General features: G+C 47.7%; 1 protein-coding gene across 1 annotated transcript in view; it reads right to left on the reverse strand.

Annotated features, from left to right (window-relative positions):
* Window positions 1-21272, reverse strand: part of NSD2 (nuclear receptor binding SET domain protein 2) — a 504567-nt gene that overhangs the window by 30889 nt on the left and 452406 nt on the right. The window contains exon 22 of the mRNA XM_069203845.1: window positions 9919-10123. Coding sequence (XP_069059946.1) covers window positions 9919-10123 — 205 coding nt within the window. The remainder of the gene's footprint in view (window positions 1-9918; window positions 10124-21272) is intronic.

Consider the following 21272-nt stretch of genomic DNA (forward strand, 5'->3'; position numbering starts at 1 on the left):
AGGGTAGCCATAAGAGTATATGGTCTGGGAGTCTGTTCTACACGAACTCCACAGCACCATAATGGCTACACTGAAAACTGGGAAGTTTGGTATCAAACTTCTCAGCACAATAAATGCACACTGATGCCAGTGTACATTTTATTGTAAAATACACCACAGAGGGCACCTTAGAGGTGCCCCCTGAAACTTAACCGACTATCTGTGTAGGCTGACTGGTTCCAGCAGCCTGCCACACTAGAGACATGTTGCTGGCCCCATGGGGAGAGTGCCTTTGTCACTCTGAGGCCAGTAACAAAGCCTGCACTGGGTGGAGATGCTAACACCTCCCCCAGGCAGGAGCTGTAACACCTGGCGGTGAGCCTCAAAGGCTCAACCCTTTGTCACAGCACCGCAGGACACTCCAGCTTAGTAGAGTTGCCCGCCCCCTCCGGCCACGGCCCCCACTTTTGGCGGCAAGGCTGGAGGAAACAAAGAAAACGACAAGGAGGAGTCACTGACCAGTCAGGACAGCCCCTAAGGTGTCCTGAACTGAAGTGACTAACTTTTAGAAATCCTCCATCTTGCAGATGGAGGATTCCCCCAATAGGATTAGGGATGTGACCCCCTCCCCTTGGGAGGAGGCACAAAGAGGGTGTACTCACCCTCAGGGCTAGTAGCCATTGGCTACTAACCCCCCAGACCTAAACACGCCCTTAAATTTAGTATTTAAGGGCTTCCCTGAACCTAAGAATTTAGATTCCTGCAACTAACAAGAAGAAGGACTGCTGAGCTGAAAAACCCCTGCAGAGGAAGAACAGAAGACACCAACTGCCTTGGCCCCAGACTTACCGGCCTGTCTCCTGCCTTCCAAAAGAAACCTGCTCCAGCGACGCTTTCCAAGGGACCAGCGACCTCTGAATCCTCTGAGGACTGCCCTGCTTCGAAAAAGACAAGAAACTCCCGAGGACAGCGGCACTGCTCCAAAAGAACTGCAACTTTGTTACAAGGAGCAGATTTAAAGACCCCTGCAACTCCCCGCAAGAAGCGTGAGACTTGCAACACTGCACCCGGCGACCCCGACTCGACTGGTGGAGAACAACCAACTCAGGGAGGACCCTCCGTCGAGACTACGACTGAGTAACCAAAGTTGTCCCCCCTGAGCCCCCACAGCGACGCCTGCAGAGGGAATCCCCAGGCTCCCCCTGACCGCGACTGTCTGAACTCCATTTCCCGACGGCTGGAAAAGACCCTGCACCCGCAGCCCCCAGCCCATAAAGAAACGGAACTTCTGTGCAGGAGTGACCCCCAGGAGGCCCTCTCCCTTGCCCAGGTGGTGGCTACCCCGAGGAGCCCCCCCCTTGCCTGCATCGCTGAAGAGACCCCTTGGTCTTCCATTGAAAACTAAAGGAAACCCGACGCTTGTTTGCACACTGCACCCGGCCGCCCCCGCGCTGCTGAGGGTGTACTTTCTGTGTGGACTTGTGTCCCCCCCCCGGTGCCCTACAAAACCCCCCTGGTCTGCCCTCCGAAGACGCGGGTACTTACCTGCTGGCAGACTGGAACCGGGGCACCCCCTTCTCTCCATTGAAGCCTATGTGTTTTGGGCACCTCTTTGACCTTTGCACCTGACCGGCCCTGAGCTGCTGGTGTGATAACTTTGGGGTTGCTCTGAACCCCCAACGGTGGGCTACCTTGGACCAAAAACTGAAACCTGTAAGTGACTTACTTACCTGTTAAAACTAACAATAACTTACCTCCCCCAGGAACTGTGAAAATTGCACTGTGTCCACTTTTAAAACAGCTTATTGTGTTTTATGTAAAAAGTATACATGCTAAAGTAATGATTCAAAGTTCATAGAGTACTTACCTGCAATACCTTTCAAATGAGATATTACATGTAAAATTTGAACCTGTGGTTCTTAAAATAAACTAAGAAAATATATTTTTCTATAACAAAACCTATTGGCTGGATTTGTCTCTGAGTGTGTGTTCCTCATTTATTGCCTGTGTGTATGTACAACAAATGCTTAACGCTACTCCTTTGATAAGCCTACTGCTCGACACTACCACAAAATAGAGCATTAGTATTATCTCTTTTTACCACTATTTTACCTCTAAGGGGAACCCTTGGACTCTGTGCATGCTATTCCTTACTTTGAAATAGCACATACAGAGCCAACTTCCTACATTGGTGGCAGCGGTGGGATACAAGACTTTGCATTTGCTGGACTACTCAGCCAATACCTGATCACACAACAAATTCCAAAAATTGTCATTAGAACTTGATTTTTTGCAATTTGAAATTTTTCTAAATTCTTTAAAGTCCTGCTAGGGCCTTGTGTTAGTCCCTGTTAGCATTTCTTTTAGAGTTTAAAAGTTTGTTAAAAGTTTGAATTAGATTCTAGAACTAGTTTTAGTTTCTTAAAAAGTATTCCAACTTTTAGAAGCATAATGTCTAGTACAGATATGAATGTGGTGGAACTCGACACCACACCTTACCTCCATCTACAGATGAGAGAGCTAAGGTCACTCTGTAAGATAAAGAAAATAACAATGGGCTCCAGACCTACCAAACTACAGCTCCAGGAGCTGTTGGCAGAGTAGGAGAGAGCCAACCCCTCTGTTGATGGCAACACAGATGAAGATGATAGTGAATTGGAGGAAGATTCCCCCTACCAGTCCTATCTAGGGAGGACACGCCCTCTCAAGCCCTGACTCCAAAAGTACTAGTCAGAGATGCTGGCTCCCTCACAGGAGGGACCAGCACCTCTGAAATCAATGAGGATAACTCCAGTGAAGAGGACATCCAGTTAGCCAGGATGGCCAAAAGATTGGCTTTGGAAAGACAGATCCTAGCCATAGAAAGGGAAAGACAAGAGATGGGCCTAGGACCCATCAATGGTGGCAGCAACATAAATAGGGTCAGAGATTCTCCTGACATGTTGAAAATCCCTAAAGGGATTGTAACTAAATATGAAGATGGTGATGACATCACCAAATGGTTCACAGCTTTTGAGAGGGCATGTGTAACCAGAAAAGTGAACAAATCTCACTGGGGTGCTCTCCTTTGGGAAATGTTCACAGGAAAGTGTAGGGATAGACTCCTCACACTCTCTGGAAAAGATGCAGAATCTTATGACCTCATGAAGGGTACCCTGATTGAGGGCTTTGGATTCTCCACTGAGGAGTATAGGATTAGATTCAGGGGGGCTCAAAAATCCTCGAGCCAGACCTGGGTTGACTTTGTAGACTACTCAGTAAAAACACTAGATGGTTGGATTCAAGGCAGTGGTGTAAGTAATTATGATGGGCTGTACAATTTATTTGTGAAAGAACACCTGTTAAGTAATTGTTTCAAGGATAAACTGCATCAGCATCTGGTAGACCTAGGACCAATTTCTCCCCAAGAATTGGGAAAGAAGGCGGACCATTGGGTCAAGACTAGGGTGTCCAAAACTTCCACAGGGGGTGACCAAAAGAAAGGGGTCACAAAACCTCCCCAGGGGAAAGGTGGTGAGACAGCCAAAAACAAAAATAGTAAAGAGTCTTCTACAGGCCCCCAAAAACCTGCACAGGAGGGTGGGCCCAGAGCCTCTTCACAAAACAATTCTGGGTACAAGGGTAAAAACTTTGATCCCAAAAAGGCCTGGTGTCGTAGCTGTAGTCAGTCTGGACACCAAACTGGAGACAAGGCCTGTCCCAAGAAAGATACCACTTCTAACTCCCATCCAGCTAAAACTGGAATGGCCAGTCTCCAAGTGGGATCAACAGTGTGCCCAGAGCAAATCAGGTGTCACACTGAAGCTACATTAGTCTCTGAGGGTGGGGTGGATTTAGCCACACTGGCTGCCTGGCCTCCTAACATGCAAAAATACAGGCAGCAGCTCTTAATTAATGGGACAAGTGTAGAGGGCCTGAGGGATACAGGTGCCAGTGTCACTATGGTGACAGAGAAACTGGTTTCCCCTGGCCAATACCTGGCTGGACAAACTTATCCAGTCACCAACGCTGACAATCAGACTAAAGTACATCCCATGGCAATGGTAACTTTAGAGTGGGGAGGGGTCAATGGCCTGAAACAGGTGGTGGTCTCCTCAAATATCCCAGTAGACTGTTTGCTTGGAAATGACCTGGAGTCCTCAGCATGGGCTGAGGTAGAACTGAAACCCCATGCAGCCATGCTGGGTATCCCTGAACTGGTGTGTGTCAAGACGAGGGCACAGTGCAAGGCACAGGGTGAAAAAGTAGAGCTGGAGTCTGGAAGAATGACCCAGCCTACCAAGAGAAAAGGAAAGTCAGCTGGGAAACCAGCTGCAACACAACACCAAAAAGAGAACCTCTCTTCTCAGGAAGAAGTTCTGCCCTCTGAGGGAACTGAGCCCATGGAGTTGGAACCTTATCAGGTTGAGCTCTTAGGCCCAGGGGGACCCTCAAGGGAAGAGTTGTGTAAGGGACAAGAAACCTGTCCCTCTCTTGAAGGCCTTAGGCAGCAAGCTGCTGAAGAGTCCAAAGGCAAGAAAAATGGAACACATAGGGTCTATTGGGAAGATGGACTCCTGTACACTGAGGCAAGAGATCCCAAACCTGGTGCCACTAGGAGAGTGGTAGTGCCTCAGGGTTTCAGAGAGTTTATTCTGACCTTAGCCCATGATATTCCCCTTGCTGGGCATTTGGGACAAACCAAGACGTGGGAGAGGTTAGTCAACCACTTCTACTGGCCCAATATGTCCCAGAAGGTTAAGGAGTTTTGCCTCTCCTGCCCCACCTGTCAAGCCAGTTATAAGACAGGTGGGCATCCAAAGGCCCCCCTCATTCCACTTCCAGTGGTGGGGGTCCCCTTTGAAAGAGTGGGTGTGGACATAGTTGGTCCACTAGAACCTCCCACAGCCTCAGGAAATATGTACATCCTAGTAGTAGTGGATCATGCTACTAGGTATCCTGAAGCTATTCCCCTTAGGTCGACTACTGCCCCTGCAGTAGCCAAGGCCCTCATTGGTATCTTTACCAGAGTGGGCTTCCCTAAGGAGGTGGTGTCTGACAGAGGTACCAACTTCATGTCAGCATACCTAAAACACATGTGGAATGAGTGTGGAGTGACTTATAAGTTCACTACACCATATCATCCACAAACTAATGGCCTTGTTAAGAGATTCAACAAGACATTAAAGGGCATGATCATGGGGCTCCCAGAAAAACTCAAAAGGAGATGGGATGTCCTCCTGCCATGTCTGCTTTTCGCTTACAGAGAGGTGCCTCAGGAGGGAGTAGGATTCTCACCCTTTGAACTTCTGTTTGGCCACCCTGCAAGGGGACCACTTGCTCTTGTTAAAGAAGGCTGGGAGAGACCTCTTCATGAGCCTAAACAAGACATAGTGGACTATGTACTTGGCCTTCGCTCAAGGATGGCAGAGTACATGGAAAAGGCAAGTAAAAACCTTGAGGCCAGCCAACAACTCCAGAAGTTGTGGTATGACCAAAAGGCTGCACTGGTTGAATTTCAACCAGGACAGAAAGTCTGGGTTCTGGAGCCTGTGGCTCCCAGGGCACTCCAGGACAAATGGAGTGGCCCTTACCCAGTACTAGAGAGGAAGAGTCAGGTCACCTACCTGGTGGACCTGGGCACAAGCAGGAGCCCCAAGAGGGTGATCCATGTGAACCGCCTTAAGCTCTTCCATGACAGGGCTGATGTAAATCTGTTGATGGTAACAGATGAGGACCAGGAAGCTGAGAGTGAACCTCTCCCTGATCTCCTCTCATCAGACCCTAAAGAGGGCTCAGTGGATGGAGTGATCTACTCAGACACCCTCTCTAGCCAACAGCAGTCTGACTGTAGGAAGGTCCTACAGCAGTTTGCTGAACTCTTTTCCCTAACCCCTGGTCAGACACACCTGTGTACCCATGATGTGGACACAGGAGACAGCATGCCTGTCAAAAACAAAATATTTAGACAGTCTGACCAAGTTAAGGAAAGCATCAAGGTGGAAGTCCACAAGATGCTGGAATTGGGAGTAATTGAGTACTCTGATAGCCCCTGGGCTAGCCCAGTGGTCTTAGTCCCCAAACCTCACACCAAAGAAGGAAAGAGAGAGATGAGGTTTTGTGTGGACTACAGAGGTCTCAACTCTGTCACCAAGACAGATGCTCATCCCATTCCTAGAGCTGATGAGCTAATAGACAAATTAGGGGCTGCCAAATTCTTAAGTACCTTTGACTTAACAGCAGGGTACTGGCAAATCAAAATGGCCCCTGGAGCAAAAGAAAAGACAGCATTCTCCACACCTGATGGGCATTATCAGTTTACTGTTATGCCCTTTGGTTTAAAGAATGCCCCTGCCACCTTCCAAAGGTTGGTGAATCAAGTCCTTGCTGGGTTGGAATCCTTTAGTGCAGCTTATCTGGATGATATTGCTGTCTTCAGCTCCACCTGGCAGGATCACCTGGTCCACCTGAAGAAGGTTTTGAAGGCTCTGCAATCTGCAGGCCTCTCTATCAAGGCATCCAAATGCACACTACCACAAAATAGAGCATTAGTATTATCTCTTTTTACCACTATTTTACCTCTAAGGGGAACCCTTTGACTCTGTGCATGCTATTCCTTACTTTGAAATAGCACATACAGAGCCAACTTCCTTCAGACACCAATGCACACCGAAACATTTCAAGAATGTGAAGAAAATGGGGCTTCAGAAACTCCAGCTAAGCTAGCATCCACACAAATGCAACAGCTTGCGGTAGGGGTTGGAGAATTGAGGGCTGTGCGGTACCTGTGGAATTGTTGCTGCGAGAAGTGGCCCTTTAGAATGAGCGATATCAACTAACTACGGCTTTGAGAAAGAGACAGCTTAAAATGGGGTAGGAAGAGGGGGCATCCCCTTTAGACCTCGACCGGTGTTTAGGACAATCTTCGCGTTAGGTTTCCTTGTTTTTTTTTACCCCTTGGAAGGCCTAGAGGAACGAGACTGGAAGGGAGAACTCACTCTGGAGTGAGAACAACATCAGGTTAATCATTCGTTGCAGGCCATAAAAAGTTTGGCCTCCATCTCCTTTATGGCCTCGGTGTGCAAGAGACTGTACTGCTTGCACTACACCAAGTTATGCCCCAATACCATAGATAGACCTCATGGGGGTCAGAGATGGACACCTGCCTGCTACAGTTTTGACAGGACTCAAATCCGGACTTCATGGGAAGTGACATTCCCCATGCACTGCACTGGTAGATGAGAAACATCTTAGAGAAATCACTACAGTGAAAAAAAAAAGAAAATCAGGAGTAACAGCTCCTGAATGATGTTGAAGAGTGTAGAAAAAAGGGAACTGACCACTGTGCGCTAGCGTGGGCACTTTATCCCTCCAGTTTTGTCAACGTAGCAAAGTTTACAGTGACTAATTGAAGCCAAAGTCCCTCGACTGGAGCAGGAGAGCCATGGAAAGGTTTGCCAGGCACCTGGAGATATTTAACAAGGAGGAATAAAACCAGAAGGCCAAGTGTAAATGTCACCAGTACCCAAAGATGGCAATACTGGACCATACTATACATGTTACTAGTTATGCTTTTTCTTTTGGGGTATTTAGCTTGAAAAAGATTTTTTCTTCATCATACAGCCAACAATGTGCACTGACTGGAATTATAATGGTTAGGTTTAGTTTACCTTTCACCATACATACACTTCTGATAAAAACTATGGAGAGATCATTGGAATTATGATGTCCTGTGGGTGCAGTGTTTCCGGCATAACTATGGATTCATTACCTATGCCACACTTTGCAAAATTCACAAAAAAGTTGTTTCTAGCTTAAATGGATTACAATAATACCACCAGTGAATGTGCTGAATAATGGGCGTTGTTGCAGCCTAATTCAGATAAACGTGCAATATAATTTGGTTCCCCATGCTACACAATCCTAGAAGCCCTGACAATGGTAAAGCTCTGCAAAGTGACTTGGAGACTGTAATTATGATGATGAAATCCATATTTCACAGGCAACCATGAAATACTTTCCATACTTCATTGTTCTGTATGATATATAGTTTTTTTTCTTTAGCAATAAATACACCAAAATTAATTTTATCCATCTCCAAACACGAACGCAGTTTAAAGAAGGTCATACACGAAAGAATAATGTAAAAAAATTGCAATCCAGTACAGAATACGCTATACACTAATGCAATTCGGCTTCAAACATTGATCATAGGTGTACGAGTGTAGTTATAGTTAGGACCAAGTTTGCGCCGTTTGATAAATCTTCACGAAATGTTCCAAAAATATGACACTCACTTCAGTGCCTGCCTTGAAGGTTTTGGGTTGAGCGATCAAGCAGGGCCGAGAAAAAGGAGGGGGGAATTGGGGTGTCCCAAAACGCTTTTCCCACAGGGATTTTGAACAAGAAGAGCGCCTGAACCATTGGAAAGGTAGCTCTTGGTCCGGAAAGCGACCTTTTATTGTTATTTGGTAAAAGTCAGTTCAGTAGTTCGAGAAATTAAAGAAAATCCAAGTTTGTATATATAGGGACGCAAAGGCTCTGTGAACCCTACCGATCTTGTGGTGAGATCTGACTGGCTGCTAACACTTCAACAAGGAAGTGTGGGCAGCCATGTTGAGACTCTGCTTCAGCCTCTGCCAGCCCACAGGACCACCACCTCCCCGGGGTGAAATAGATTAAAAATGTGCAGGGGCTGCGCAGCATCCCCCGAAACCCCAGGGACCGCCACCTCCCAATGCATAGCCCCAGAGAACCCCACCTCCCCGGGGCTGTATAGGTTGGAGGGGGCTACTTGGCCACCCTTGAGGAACCACATATGGCCCTGGGGACCGCCAACCCCCAGCCTCGCCCTCCCTCCAGCCGACTCCTGCTGTGTCCCAGGGTACCCACCCCTGGGTCATAGCTGTTTGCTCTGGCTTGGAGGGAGCTTTGACAAGTCAAAGCAAACACTCCGGTTCCACCAAGTGAGAGCTGTCAAACAGTTCTGACTTGCTGGAAGCAGAGGTTTCAGGCAAGGAAACTATTGCTCCCAGAGAGGGCGCAGTATCTTTATCACCTCGCTCTCTGACAGCAATGCTGGCTCCTGCGTTAAATATTTAGGCATGGCCTCAGGTGATGGCATCTCCTGGGCCGAAATATGCCCAGAGAGCCCACATCCCAAATCAAAATGTGATTCACAGCAGTTGTGAATCATGATTCAAAATTTTAAGCAGCCAAAATATACAGGGGTGCTGACCTCTTAAAGCCCATCCTTAAACATTTTAAAACACATCTTAAAAACTACTTTACACATTTACACCAAGCCAAAAAACAAAGCCCACATTCAAGTTTTACGTTCATGCCGAGTTTGGTGTAAATAAATTAAGTAGTTGGAATGAGTAAAATTTCTTAAGGGAAGTAGATAAAGACATTTTTTTCCTCATTCAGTAATCGTTCCCATGCACGGATATGCTCAATAAATGCCATGCCAGACCTAAGTTGACTATGCAAAGTGATTGCCGAACCTAGTGCAAGTTTGTCACCTAATTCAAATGTTTAAGGCAAATAAAAAAAACATCCAGTTCAGTCAAAGTGCGGTTGAACCATAACACACTGTGTAAAACTTACTCATACATACAAACACACAAAGAATGCAACAATGGATATGTGCTGTAAATCACAGAACATGGGGTTATGTCAAGTCAGGTTATCAGTAAAAATGAACTACCAAGCAAAGAGCCCGTACTCGACATAATGTATGTAAACGTATGTATATGTTGAATATTTAAGAAATTCTGAATGCCCAACTGTTTGTCCCTTGAGGATAGTCAGTTTATAACCATGCTCTTAACAGTCCATATCTAATTATACATATCCAAAAATCAATAAAATATCTTTACAAATGTAATTCAAACTCGATGAAAGAAACAGGTCAAAACCAAACTCAACTTTAACATTAATGTCTGTATAGTCTCTTACCGAAGGGTCGTTTCACTAGATCCAGACACGAGACATGGTAAGCTTTGGTGCAAAGTTTCCTGTCACAAATCACAAGCTGACCTCCATCATTGCAACGGAAGCAATAATCTTCAGATTTTTTCTTCACCTCAGTCTTTGTTTTGCGTTTTTTAGTTTTCTTCTTGGCCTTTTTTACTTTTTCATCTGAAGCATTAGTTGAGGAGTTCTAGAATTAGTTTAAAAAAACTATAACTGGTGTAATGTAATAGGATATAGGCAATATGTAACGATGTAGGTAACGGGTAATAAAAGTATCATTTTAAAAGTCACTGTTTTATAGAATGCGCGCATTTTTGTGCAGAATGATGTATTCACAATGAGACAGATACAAGTCCAATAAAGCAGTATAGATTTACTGATTAAAGTAAGGTTATTCACTCATCCTCAATCGGTGCTTTTAAAGAGATGCAACTAACTTGCAAGAAAATTATAACCACTTAATATGTTAACTATGTAGCTAATGGAAGATGGCTAAATTAAAAGAAGCAAGCAATAATGCAGGCTGTGTTAATGAAAAGGAGACCGTATTCCGAAATGAAACCAGCATACGCAAAGCCAACTGACGCTAGCTTTTGGTCCTATTGGCACTGTTACTCAATCATAGAATTTGTAAAGTGCACTAATCACCTGTGAGGGTGTCAAGGCGCTGAAGGGGGGTGGGGGGGATGGGGGTGCTGCTGCTCGAACAGCTAGGTCTTGAGGTGTCTCCTGAAGGTTAGCAGGTCCTGTGTCTGTCGCAGGTGGATAGTAAGTGCTCCACGTCTTGGCGACGAGGTGGGAGAACGATCTGCCATCGGCGGTTGTTCTGTGGATGCGTGGAATGGTGGTGAGGGCAAGGTCAGCGGAGCAAAGCTGGCAGTTTGGGGTGTAGAAGGAGAGTCGTCTGTTGAGGTATTCTGGTTTGGTGCTGTGCAGTACTTTGTGAGTGTGGGTGAGGAGTTTGAACATGATTCTCTTGTTGACAGGGAGCCAGTGCAGGTCTCAGGTGGGCTGTGATGTGGCTGTGGATGTCTGCTGCACTGCTAAAGCTGTGCGGGGGATGTCGGCCGCACTGCTAAAGCTGTGCGGCGAGAAAAAAGCTTAATGACATGTACGAATCTTGGCAACAGCACCACAGCCGCATCACACAGGCGCACACGGCATGCTGTGGCCCACATTTAGTTTCTTTTATTTACCGTTCCACGTTCGTGGAAATTATTTGAGGAGTAAGTTATATAAATAAAAGAAAAATAAAATAATCAAAACTACATTCGCAAAAGAACATTAGCAAAACAGAAAACAATAGCAGGAAATAGAGGCTACCAGGCCATCCAAGAAAGGTAGAGGCTCAAAGGTGGATCGGGTGGGTAAGGAGTCAATACAGTGGAGCAATGGATAACAAGTTACTTACGTTCAGTAACTCCTCTTCTGGAAACTATCCAACTGCAGATTCCTTACCATGTGAATTTCCCTAGGCGTCAGACTGGATAGAGTTTTTTTATAGCAATTCCCCTGCATGTCTATAGGTGGTGCTATGCAGTTGGTCTGTGAGAATTTCACAGTTAGTCTCTACTAGAAAAGGAGTTACGGAAGAAAAGTGACTTGCTCCTCTATGCGACTTCTAACTGCAGACACCTCACCTTTTGAATAGTCAGGGTGTGTTCTTTGCAATGGTTCATACCAGAAACTCCTGCAAGACAGATCGGGCGAAATGCCCATTCTGCTGGACCTAGTTGCATAGAAAATAGTGCTTTATGAACGAGTGAAAGGACACCCAAGTAGCAGCCTGGCAGGTATTCAAGCCTTGCACACTGAATGCTAGTGCAGTGGTAGCAGAGTTCACTCTAGTGGAATGAGCGCACAAGCCTTCTGGGGGCTGCTTTTAGGCTGGCCAATTGAGTTTAATCCAATCCATCTGGAGACAGTTCTTTTTTGCACCGCTCTCCCACTTTTTTTTGCACTAGGAAAGCGCACAAACAGTTTATCATCCAAACAATGGTCTCTAGTCTGAAAGATTAAAAAATTGACGGCCCTCCTAGGGTCGAGACAATAGAGGGGTGAAGTGAAGTACAGAAAGCCAGTAAGGTAATGTATCGTCCCATGTGGAAGGGTGTGACTACCTTTGGCAGAAATTCCGCTTTCTACCAATTTGTCTTGGAAGAACAAAGTGTATGGCTGCTGGGGGTGGGGGGCGTCAGGACCTTGAGTTCACTAACTAGTCTTGCTAAGGTGATGGCAATGAGGAATAAAGTTTTATGGGTCAACAGGTGATGAGGACAGCTGTGCAATGGTTAAAAGGGTGTGCACATGAGGTAAGTGAGAACTAAATTAAGGTCACATACATACATCACAAAAGGTGCTAGCAGGAACATGTGAATCAGCCATTTCAAGAAACGCAACACAAGTGATTAGAAAAGTGATGGTTGATCTGGCAAAGGCAAAAAAGGCTAAATTATAACCCTTACCTTTTGCCACAGAAAGGCCTTGCTGGCCGAAGGACAGACACAATAAGATGTCCGATAACTATGCATTAAAGGGCTGAATGTCACAGGGGAAGCGCCAAGCAACAAACTTATCTCAGCGTCCTGTATACACAGTCCTGGTAGAAAGACGCCAGCTGCCAAGATGGGACCATTCACCTGGTGATGAACATCAAAGGACATCAACTGTCACCACTTACTCTCCAGCAGCAATAATTATAAGGGGATTCCCTGAATTTAATAAGCGTAGCTCAAACAGGGAAATGACCAATGTAGAGAAAAACTACCACAAAAGCTACTAGAATAGCCATGAAGATACAATCATCTTCACGTACCAATACTACGGTCTAAAATGATGTTAACTATATATAACTGACCAGTTGTGTGTTTATAATGTCAGGCTGCTCCAATAAGGTACTCAGTTACAAATAAAATGGTCCTATTGCATAATTAATACACACTTATTTTACAAATATACATATTTTATTATTCCATAATGATACAATCATAGAAAATAGATGTCTATATTTTCTATGATTGTATCATTATGGAATAATAAAATATGTATATTTGTAAAATAAGTGTGTATTAATTATGCAATAGGACCATTTTATTTGTAACTGAGTACAGGCTCAGAGGCAGAACCTGGCCCTGCAGCCGCAACAGGAGGTCCTCCTAAAAGGGCAGCCTGATTGGAAGACAAATGCAAATGGCCATAAGTTCTGGGTACTACACCCTTCTGGCCCAGTCTAGGACACCAGAACGACTTGAGCCTGGTCTTACTTGCTAGTTTACAGTACTCTAAGAGAAATACCCAGAGCATTCTGCCACATCCAGAGATAGTGCCTTATGACACAGAATCCATGACCCAATCCTGTTTGCTGCAATAGCACATGGCATTTGTTTTCTCTGTGAGAATCTGTACCCATCATCCCTATTGATGGTTGGGAGGAATCCCTTCAGTACAAAGCGAATTGCTTGCAACTACAGCAGCTTGCTGTGGACACCAGAGATCTCTCAGCTCCACTTCTCCCAGGAGGCGTACACAACCCAGCAACAATGCATCTGTCACAATCGTTAGCTCTGGGTGGGGTAGAGAAAGAGGCTCGCTTCTGGTCCAATTGCAGTCAAGCAGCCACAACTGCAGATCTTTTGAGGTCTTTTTTTGCAGATTATTGCATAGTACAAAACAAAGAGCAACAAGAATGGCCCACCAATTATAGAAACAAGTTATGTCGGAATGCAGCCCTCCCCTGCCACAAAGTAGATTCTATTCAACAGGGCACAAAGTTCCACCTAACAAAGCATCATGGTTCTATATTGCCAACACCAGCAAAGACCGCCAACCTTCTTGATTAGTACGGTCCCTGCGAAAAGTCCAGGAGAGGCGCCTTAAACAGATATCGTGAGGCCAAGGCTAACAACAGAAAGAGAGCAACAAAAGGGAGAAGGCAAAAGGCAGGCAGAGCGTGCGCACAGAAGCGCCCAACCGGCAACAGCTGTGCACAGAACACAGCGTAAGCGGGGGAATGAGAGAAAGACACCAAGATGCAAGCAAACATACATCATTCAACCTCCCCATTCAAGGTTGCCAGGTAAGCACGCAAAGGAGCCCAGATATCCTTCGGTCGGGAGTCCTCAGACGAAAGCTCCCAAAAAATCATCAGCTCATCCTGGCAAAAGGCAGCGTCCCATAACCATTCAGACCTACGAGGAGCTCGCCCCTTGCCCCAGCACATAGCAACTCTGCGCTTAGCCAATAAAAGAAGCAGACCCACCAGCCTTCTGCGAGTCCCACCAATCTCATTCACACACCCAAGCAGCGCGACTTTGGGGGAAATGGGTATCTCCGTTCCAGTCACCTCAGTGATTATGTGCAGGACCTCCACCCAGAAAGCATGGACCTCAGCGCATTCCCATGCAAGATGCAAAAAAAACAGCGTCTGGGGCACAACAGCTATCACAGCGCGCATCCGCACGTAGACCCATGGAGCAGAGCCCACTAGGCGTGTAATATAGGCCATGTAAGAACTTTTAGTGCAGCAGCCGCAGCCTATAATTCAGGGACAGCGCTCTCATATGCGCACAGCAACTCCACCACGTTTCCTCCGTAATAGGCTCTCCCACATCCATCTCCCATCGAGCCCTGGAGGACTCACCGAGTCAATCCCGCTGTTCCTGAATGCAGGTGCATAATTTTGTAACTAGTTTGCATGGTGTCTGCGCGCGACACAGCACCTCCAAAGCACGGCACTCCAGCGGAGCCTCCGGAAGACCAGGGAACCGAGCACGCAGCATAGCACAGACCCTGAGCACATACATCCGCTATAATGCAGTGGCGCATTAATTGCCAAGCGCCTCACTAGGATGAATCAAACGACCATCCACAAACCAATCACCCAACTCAGTTAAGCTGGCATCCCGAAGAAATTCACGTATTCCCCCATCTCTGAACATCTGGGCGTCAGCAACAGCCATGACAGGCAACAAAGGAGCAAAAGGGGTGCCCGCACCAGTACCCTGCATCAATGCCTTCCACTCCCTTGCCGTACATGTCACTGTGTCGATGCCCCGCGGACGAGATGGGTGCCTGAGCACGCGTACCAAGACGTCCGGCCAAACTGCGTCACTTTCAGGTGCCAAATGCGGCAGATACCGAATCGGGCGCAACCAGTAATGTGCAAAGTGTGCTTGCGCACAATTATAATAAAGCTCCAAATCAGGGGCAGCAAGCACACCCAGCTAAAAAGGCAGCATCAGCTTCTCCCATGAGATACGAGGTTGGCTACCCGCCCAAACCAAGCGGATCAAAACAGAGCGGAGACGCCGCAAGAAACTCCGAGAGTGGGAGATTAACAAACAGGTACAAAACTTTTGGAGGAACCACCATCTTCACAATGGCAATACGCCCAATCAGTGCAAGTGGTAAGGCGCGCCAAGCCTCAACCTTCTCCTCCAACCACGAAATTGATGCACCATAATTGGCCAACCAGAGAGTCTCAGTATCGCAACTCAACTGGATTCCCAGAAAACGAACCGGGCCCTTCGCCAATGCTACAGGGTACCGGGAGGAGAACGTCGCCACGCCCAGGGAAAGAGGCACCACCACCGACTTGGACCAATGAATCGCGATACCAGATAAAGTACCAAAGTGCACAATCTCATCCAACAAAATATCTAAATTCTGGCACGGGTCCTGTATGTACAGTGCAATGTCATCTGCATGCATAGATATCAAAATGGGTTGTTGCCGGTACTGCAGACCCTTGTCGTTGTGCCTCTGCCGTAACCCCGCCATGAGAGGCTCCACTGCCACCACTAAAAGTAACGGAGACAATGGACATCCCTGACGCGTTCCACGGGCAACCGGAAATGGGGCCGAGACACTCCCATTTAAACGCAGCCTAGCAGTGGGCTTAGTATACAGTAATCTAATCAGCTTCACAAATCGCATGCTCAGACCCACTAGGGCAAGGAGCGTAAACATATACTCCCATGCTAACAAGTCAAAAGCCTTGGTGGCAACTAGAAACACCGCAGCAGCGCTGTCATCTGCCTCCATCGAACCAGCAACCGCAAAGAACGTGCGTAAGTTGTGACACGTGGATCTCCCAGGCACAAAACCTGACTGGTCTGGCAACACCAGCCGACAAAGCAGCAGCTGCAAACGCGCCGCGATCATTTTGGCCAGGATTGTATTGTCAATGTTAATCAGAGAGTGGGAGATACGAAGGAGAATCCCAGCCTCCAAAGACTCCACGTATACCTCCAAGAGAGGAGGGGCAAGAATATCCGCATATTCCTTGTAAAACGCGGGGGTCAAACCATCTGTACCAGGAGACTTCTCACCAGGCAATCCGCGAATCGTCGCAGTCACCTCCTCCACAGAGAATGGAACATCCAAATACGAGCAGTGAGCTTCGTCAAACCACACCAGTGCAATATCAGAGAAATAAGCCTGCGGCGCTGCCGCATCCAGTCTGACCGGATCAGCATATAACTGCGCAAAATATTGAGTAAAAGCTTGCATGACGCCACTCGTCCCAGCCACACACTCATCCTCAGCACTCACAATCTTGGTGACTTAGTTGGTCGCCCACAGCCTACAGAACATATCCGCAAGTGTGCGCCCGGCCCTCTCCCCCTCACCTTAGCTGCGTGCCCGTGCGTTCCTCCCCAAAAAACAAACTTCTCTGAGGGAGGCCTCCTCATACACAGACACCGCTCTTCGCAGTTCCGCCAGCACCTCGCCCGACCAGCTCTCCACTAAACGTTGCTCCAGCTCCGCAATCCTCCTCTCCAGATCATCCAGTTCCCGACGCAGGGTCCTCAACATCCCATGCTGTTTCGAGAGACATATCCCCTGAATGACCACCTTGAATGCCTCCGACAAGGTGCTCGCCACCCTCACAGAGCCACCGTTTTCAGCAAAGAACACCACAATAGCCTTGCGCACCTCCGCACGAAAGGCCACATCCCGCAGCGCCCCACAAGGTAACCTCCACAGGAACGCACGCCCCAGCTCGCAGGGCACCTCCAGCACTAACCGAACCGAGTTGTCAGACAACGTCCGAGGCAGATGATCCACAGAACTCATCCAAACCTCCACATCTCAAGTGCCCAACCAACGACCATTATGGAACCAGCTGCAGTGGGTATAATTAACGCACGTGCCCTCTGTAGCAGCACCGTGCCTCTGCCTCCACAGATCCACCAAAGCGCCCCCCTGCATCACTGCCGCCAATGCCTTCGCCACTGCAACATGCTATACCCAGGCCACAGTCTCATGGTCCATCCTCGAATCCAGAACCACATTAAAGTCACCACCCCAGATTACTGCGCCAGTTCCAAACGACTACACAGCTCTCTGAAGAACTCTGGGTCGTCCACATTTGGACCGTAAACAGCAACCAACCGTCAAGCTCTGTCCAACAGCGTGCCACTCAACAGAACGTACCTGCCGTTCGGGTCAGCAATAACCCTGCGAGTGTGCCACTGTAACCCTTTGTGCAGCAGAATCGCCACTCCGCGAGCGTAACTCGAATACATCGAGCAGTGATATTCGCCAACCCAGCCAGCCTTCAACCTGCCCAGCGTTGACGCCACCAGTTGGGTTTCCTGCAACATACAAATATCTATTTCATGGCATTTAATATACGCTGCCATATCGTTTAGCCTGCGCACATTCCAAGTCAAACAACGTACCGTTGTCACACTTTTCGATCCCATCTCTCCCCCCACGTACATACTATATGCCACCATGTAGCACAACCCCGCCTGCCAGATACCTGAAAGAAGACAGTAAGAATAGCATAGAAGACAGATGATATACAGCACAACTGAACACACCCCACCCCCCTCCTACGCAGACCCCCAACTGGGTCATGGCAGAAACCCACCCTCCCAAGCCCCAAAACAACCCCATTAGAGCACAAACACAATAATCAGGACTCATCCAAAGGGCGTAAGGCGATAACTGGCTTACCATCTCACCACCCAGTACAGACTGGGGGAGAGGGTCACAGGTACCTAACAGCAGAGCGATCCTAAGGACAGAAGCGGACCACCATAGCCCGGCAGCTCCAGCAAGCGACACCTGCTCCAGCAGCTCGCTGACTAGTCATTATCACTCAAGGTAGCCTTCTCGGATCCAGAGACGTCCGGGCCCGCAACCTCCGGCCGCTTAGGCAATCGTCTAGCAACTTGGCGGCCTGTTTTGGGTCAGTAAAGTACAGTACCTTTTCTTCATGCCGCACCCTCAGCCTGGCAGGGTACAGCAGAGCAAATCGTATGCCCGCCTGGTTCAACAGATGCTTAGTCAGTAAGAAGGCACGTCGCGCCGCCTGCATGCCTGGGGTATAGTCAGGAAAAAAACTGAGTTCAGCGTTTTTATACATCACCGGCTTCCTCTCCCTTGCCAAGCGTAGAACAGTGTCTCTGTCTCAATAGTTCAGCAGGCGTGCTACGATGGGTTGCGGAGGAGTACCCGGCGAGGGCCGAGGTCCCAGGGATCTGTGGGCCCTCTCGACCACCAGCATACGGGAGAGCTCCCCACGAACAGGTCAGACAGCATGCTCTCCACAAAATCCTCCATGCGGCCCATTTCAGTGGCCTCCGGTAGTCCAACAATGCGAATATTGTTACGTCGCGACCGTGCTTCCAAATCCTCATTTTTATTCTGGATGACCTCCAGAATACGCTCCATTTGCGTGATCTGATCTCTATCCCCCCCCCGGTAAGCCCCATCTCCAATGTCCGCGTCTCCAGGACCTCAAATCTGAAATCAGGATCATCTATCCAAGCTTTTATTCGGTCTAACTGTTCAGTCACATGGCCAGGCTGCTCTTGAGCTCTAAGAACATGGACCTCACTGATGCATCCGAGCTCCCTTCCTCAGCCCCGTCGCAACTGGATGTCAAGACAGGAGCCCCACCTCTCTTTTTCCCTCCGTCAAAGGTGAGCTTAGCCTGACGTTGCTCAGCCTTACTCATGATCTCAACCCAGTCTGCGATTAACTCCAGCACCGAAGAGACAAAGTTTAGTGTAGCCAGATCCAAAAGTCCAAAAGATAGACTGGTGAGTACAAGATCAACAGCCAGTTGTGTAGATGCGGGAATACTTGACGTCAAACATGTGGAACGACCACTACCATGACTTTTGTGTACATCTGAGGGGTCCTGGGAAGGCCGATAGCACAAAATGCTCCTGGCCCACAATGAACAGCAAATCACAGACGTTCTTCAGGGGGTAAGGACAGCACTCAGTTGCACGGGTACCAAGCACACAGGATCTGGGCCAGAGTGCACATTCTTAATTTGTCCTCCCACAGTAAAGAATTCAGATGTTGAAACTCCAGCAAAGGGCTGAGGTCTCTGTCCTTCAGAATGAGTAAATAGCCAGATTAAATACCCGCTCTCCTCTTTCATGTCCGGAAGCCTGTTGATGGCACCTCTGAAGAGCAACAACTGTACCTCCTTTAACAAAATGGACACGTGCTTCTATGAAAGCTGCTTAGGTATGTGGTAAATAGGTGACGGGGCAGAAAAAAACAAGAAGGCATAGCCATTTTGAAGTGTTCGGAAGACCCTTCTGTCAGACATGATGGAAACCAACCTAGGGAGAAATGTTGAATCCTTAACACCCCATACCCACTGCCAGCCGGGCATGCACCACTTAGGGCAAACTAAAGTGGTTTTGAGGCAGTTGTAGCAGGGGAGAGGAACTGGAAGACCAATGCCCCTGCTAACGGGAGAATCATGTGTAACACATCCACATGTGGATTTAGTATAATACCAGTCCTGACAGTGCTTTCCACGCAATCTGTAGTATCCAAATCTGGATGGGTTACCTATTTGGCCACGTCCAGTCCATCAAGAATGGTCTGGGCCAAAGAAGCCCCAAGATGTTTTGGGACTGCCAGCAAGACCGTGCTGCCCTTGTCCCACAGGACATATATGCATCAACCCAGCAAACACAGCATTTACAGATTGCAATGCCAGACTGACAGAATAAAACACAAGCTTGCCAAAGCCTCAATCTTCTTGGATTCTCTGTTCGGAGGAGTGAATAGAAATTAGTTAGGACTCACATTGTTGGTTGAAGACTGCATGATAAGGCTCTCTGGGGTAGGGTGCTTAGTAAGAAAATCCAGGTCACTATGCGCTGGTCTACGTCTGGCCATCTACCTACTGACAGGCAGACAAGAACAATGATTCCACTAAGCAGCCATCAAAGTATCAGTGTTGTTAAAATGAAGCAAGGGCTCAGAAGTAGCTAGCTCAGGGTGTACAATCTCTGGCAGAACATTTGTTTTGGCATTAAAGTATCACAGCTCTACATTTCAGTGCCAAAGCTGTTCTCCAGACTACCACCGCAAAGGAGGCACTCTTTTGTGGGTGGCTCAAGCAGGGAGTCAATCTCTCTCTCAGTTGAGACATCAAGGCCACTAACCTTTATTAAGTCAATGTACAAGGAATTCTTAATACAGTGAGGAGGAGCAATCCTCCCCATCTTTATCAGCAAAATCATCAGATGACCCCTGCTCTGGCGTATGATCAGAGTCAAAATCCCCAAAAAATAATGGAGGCTCTGCTCGTAGGTGTCAAGTGGCAGAGGCACTGGGTTGGAGTGAGGTTGCAGTATTACCGGTTACACTTTTGTGATTTTACAGCGGAACATCAGTTGGGCTCAACACTAAGTCAGTTTGGAGCCTGTCAGACTTTTTTTTTTCCCCCCAGTGCTGGTAACTTTGGTACCAGAGTCTATATAGCAAGGGCTGCCGGAGTGGAAATTTGTTCTGGTGTGGACCTGGAAATGGGTTGCAAGGGGACACACTGTGCTGTGAAGGGCCCTTCTGCAGTAACCGGACTAAAGGCACCTGCTCGTCCATGGGCCCAGAAAGAGCAGGAAGCGCACTTAACATATGCAGCATTACCTCCTTGAAGGCCTTGATCTGCTGCGACGTCGGCGATTGCCTGGAAAATTAAGAGTGCTTCAGGAACAGCTGAGAAATCTGTCCTGTGGCAGGAGACCTCAAAGACATTGTGACTACCTCTCACTTCTCGTTGGAGTAAGTCAGGCTGGGTAGTGTCAAGTTTCACTTCGCTGTCTTATACTGGAGCATGGACTTCTACTTACCAGAAGACATCAAGTGTGAAGCTGAGCGGTTGTGGGAATGGCCTCAGCAGTAGCTCAACAACTTGGGTTTGTGGCGGGGCTTAGGCAAAGACTCCAACTTTTGTGCTCTGTGACATACAGCTTTACCTTACGGTCTCAGATTACCTTCAGGTGCATAGGGTCATACTTACCGTATGACTTGGAGTAATGGCATGAACCCAGACACCTTGTGCAGATCTA

This window comes from Pleurodeles waltl, chromosome 1_2 (assembly GCF_031143425.1).
Source record: "Pleurodeles waltl isolate 20211129_DDA chromosome 1_2, aPleWal1.hap1.20221129, whole genome shotgun sequence".
NCBI classification, from domain to species: Eukaryota; Metazoa; Chordata; class Amphibia; order Caudata; family Salamandridae; genus Pleurodeles; species Pleurodeles waltl.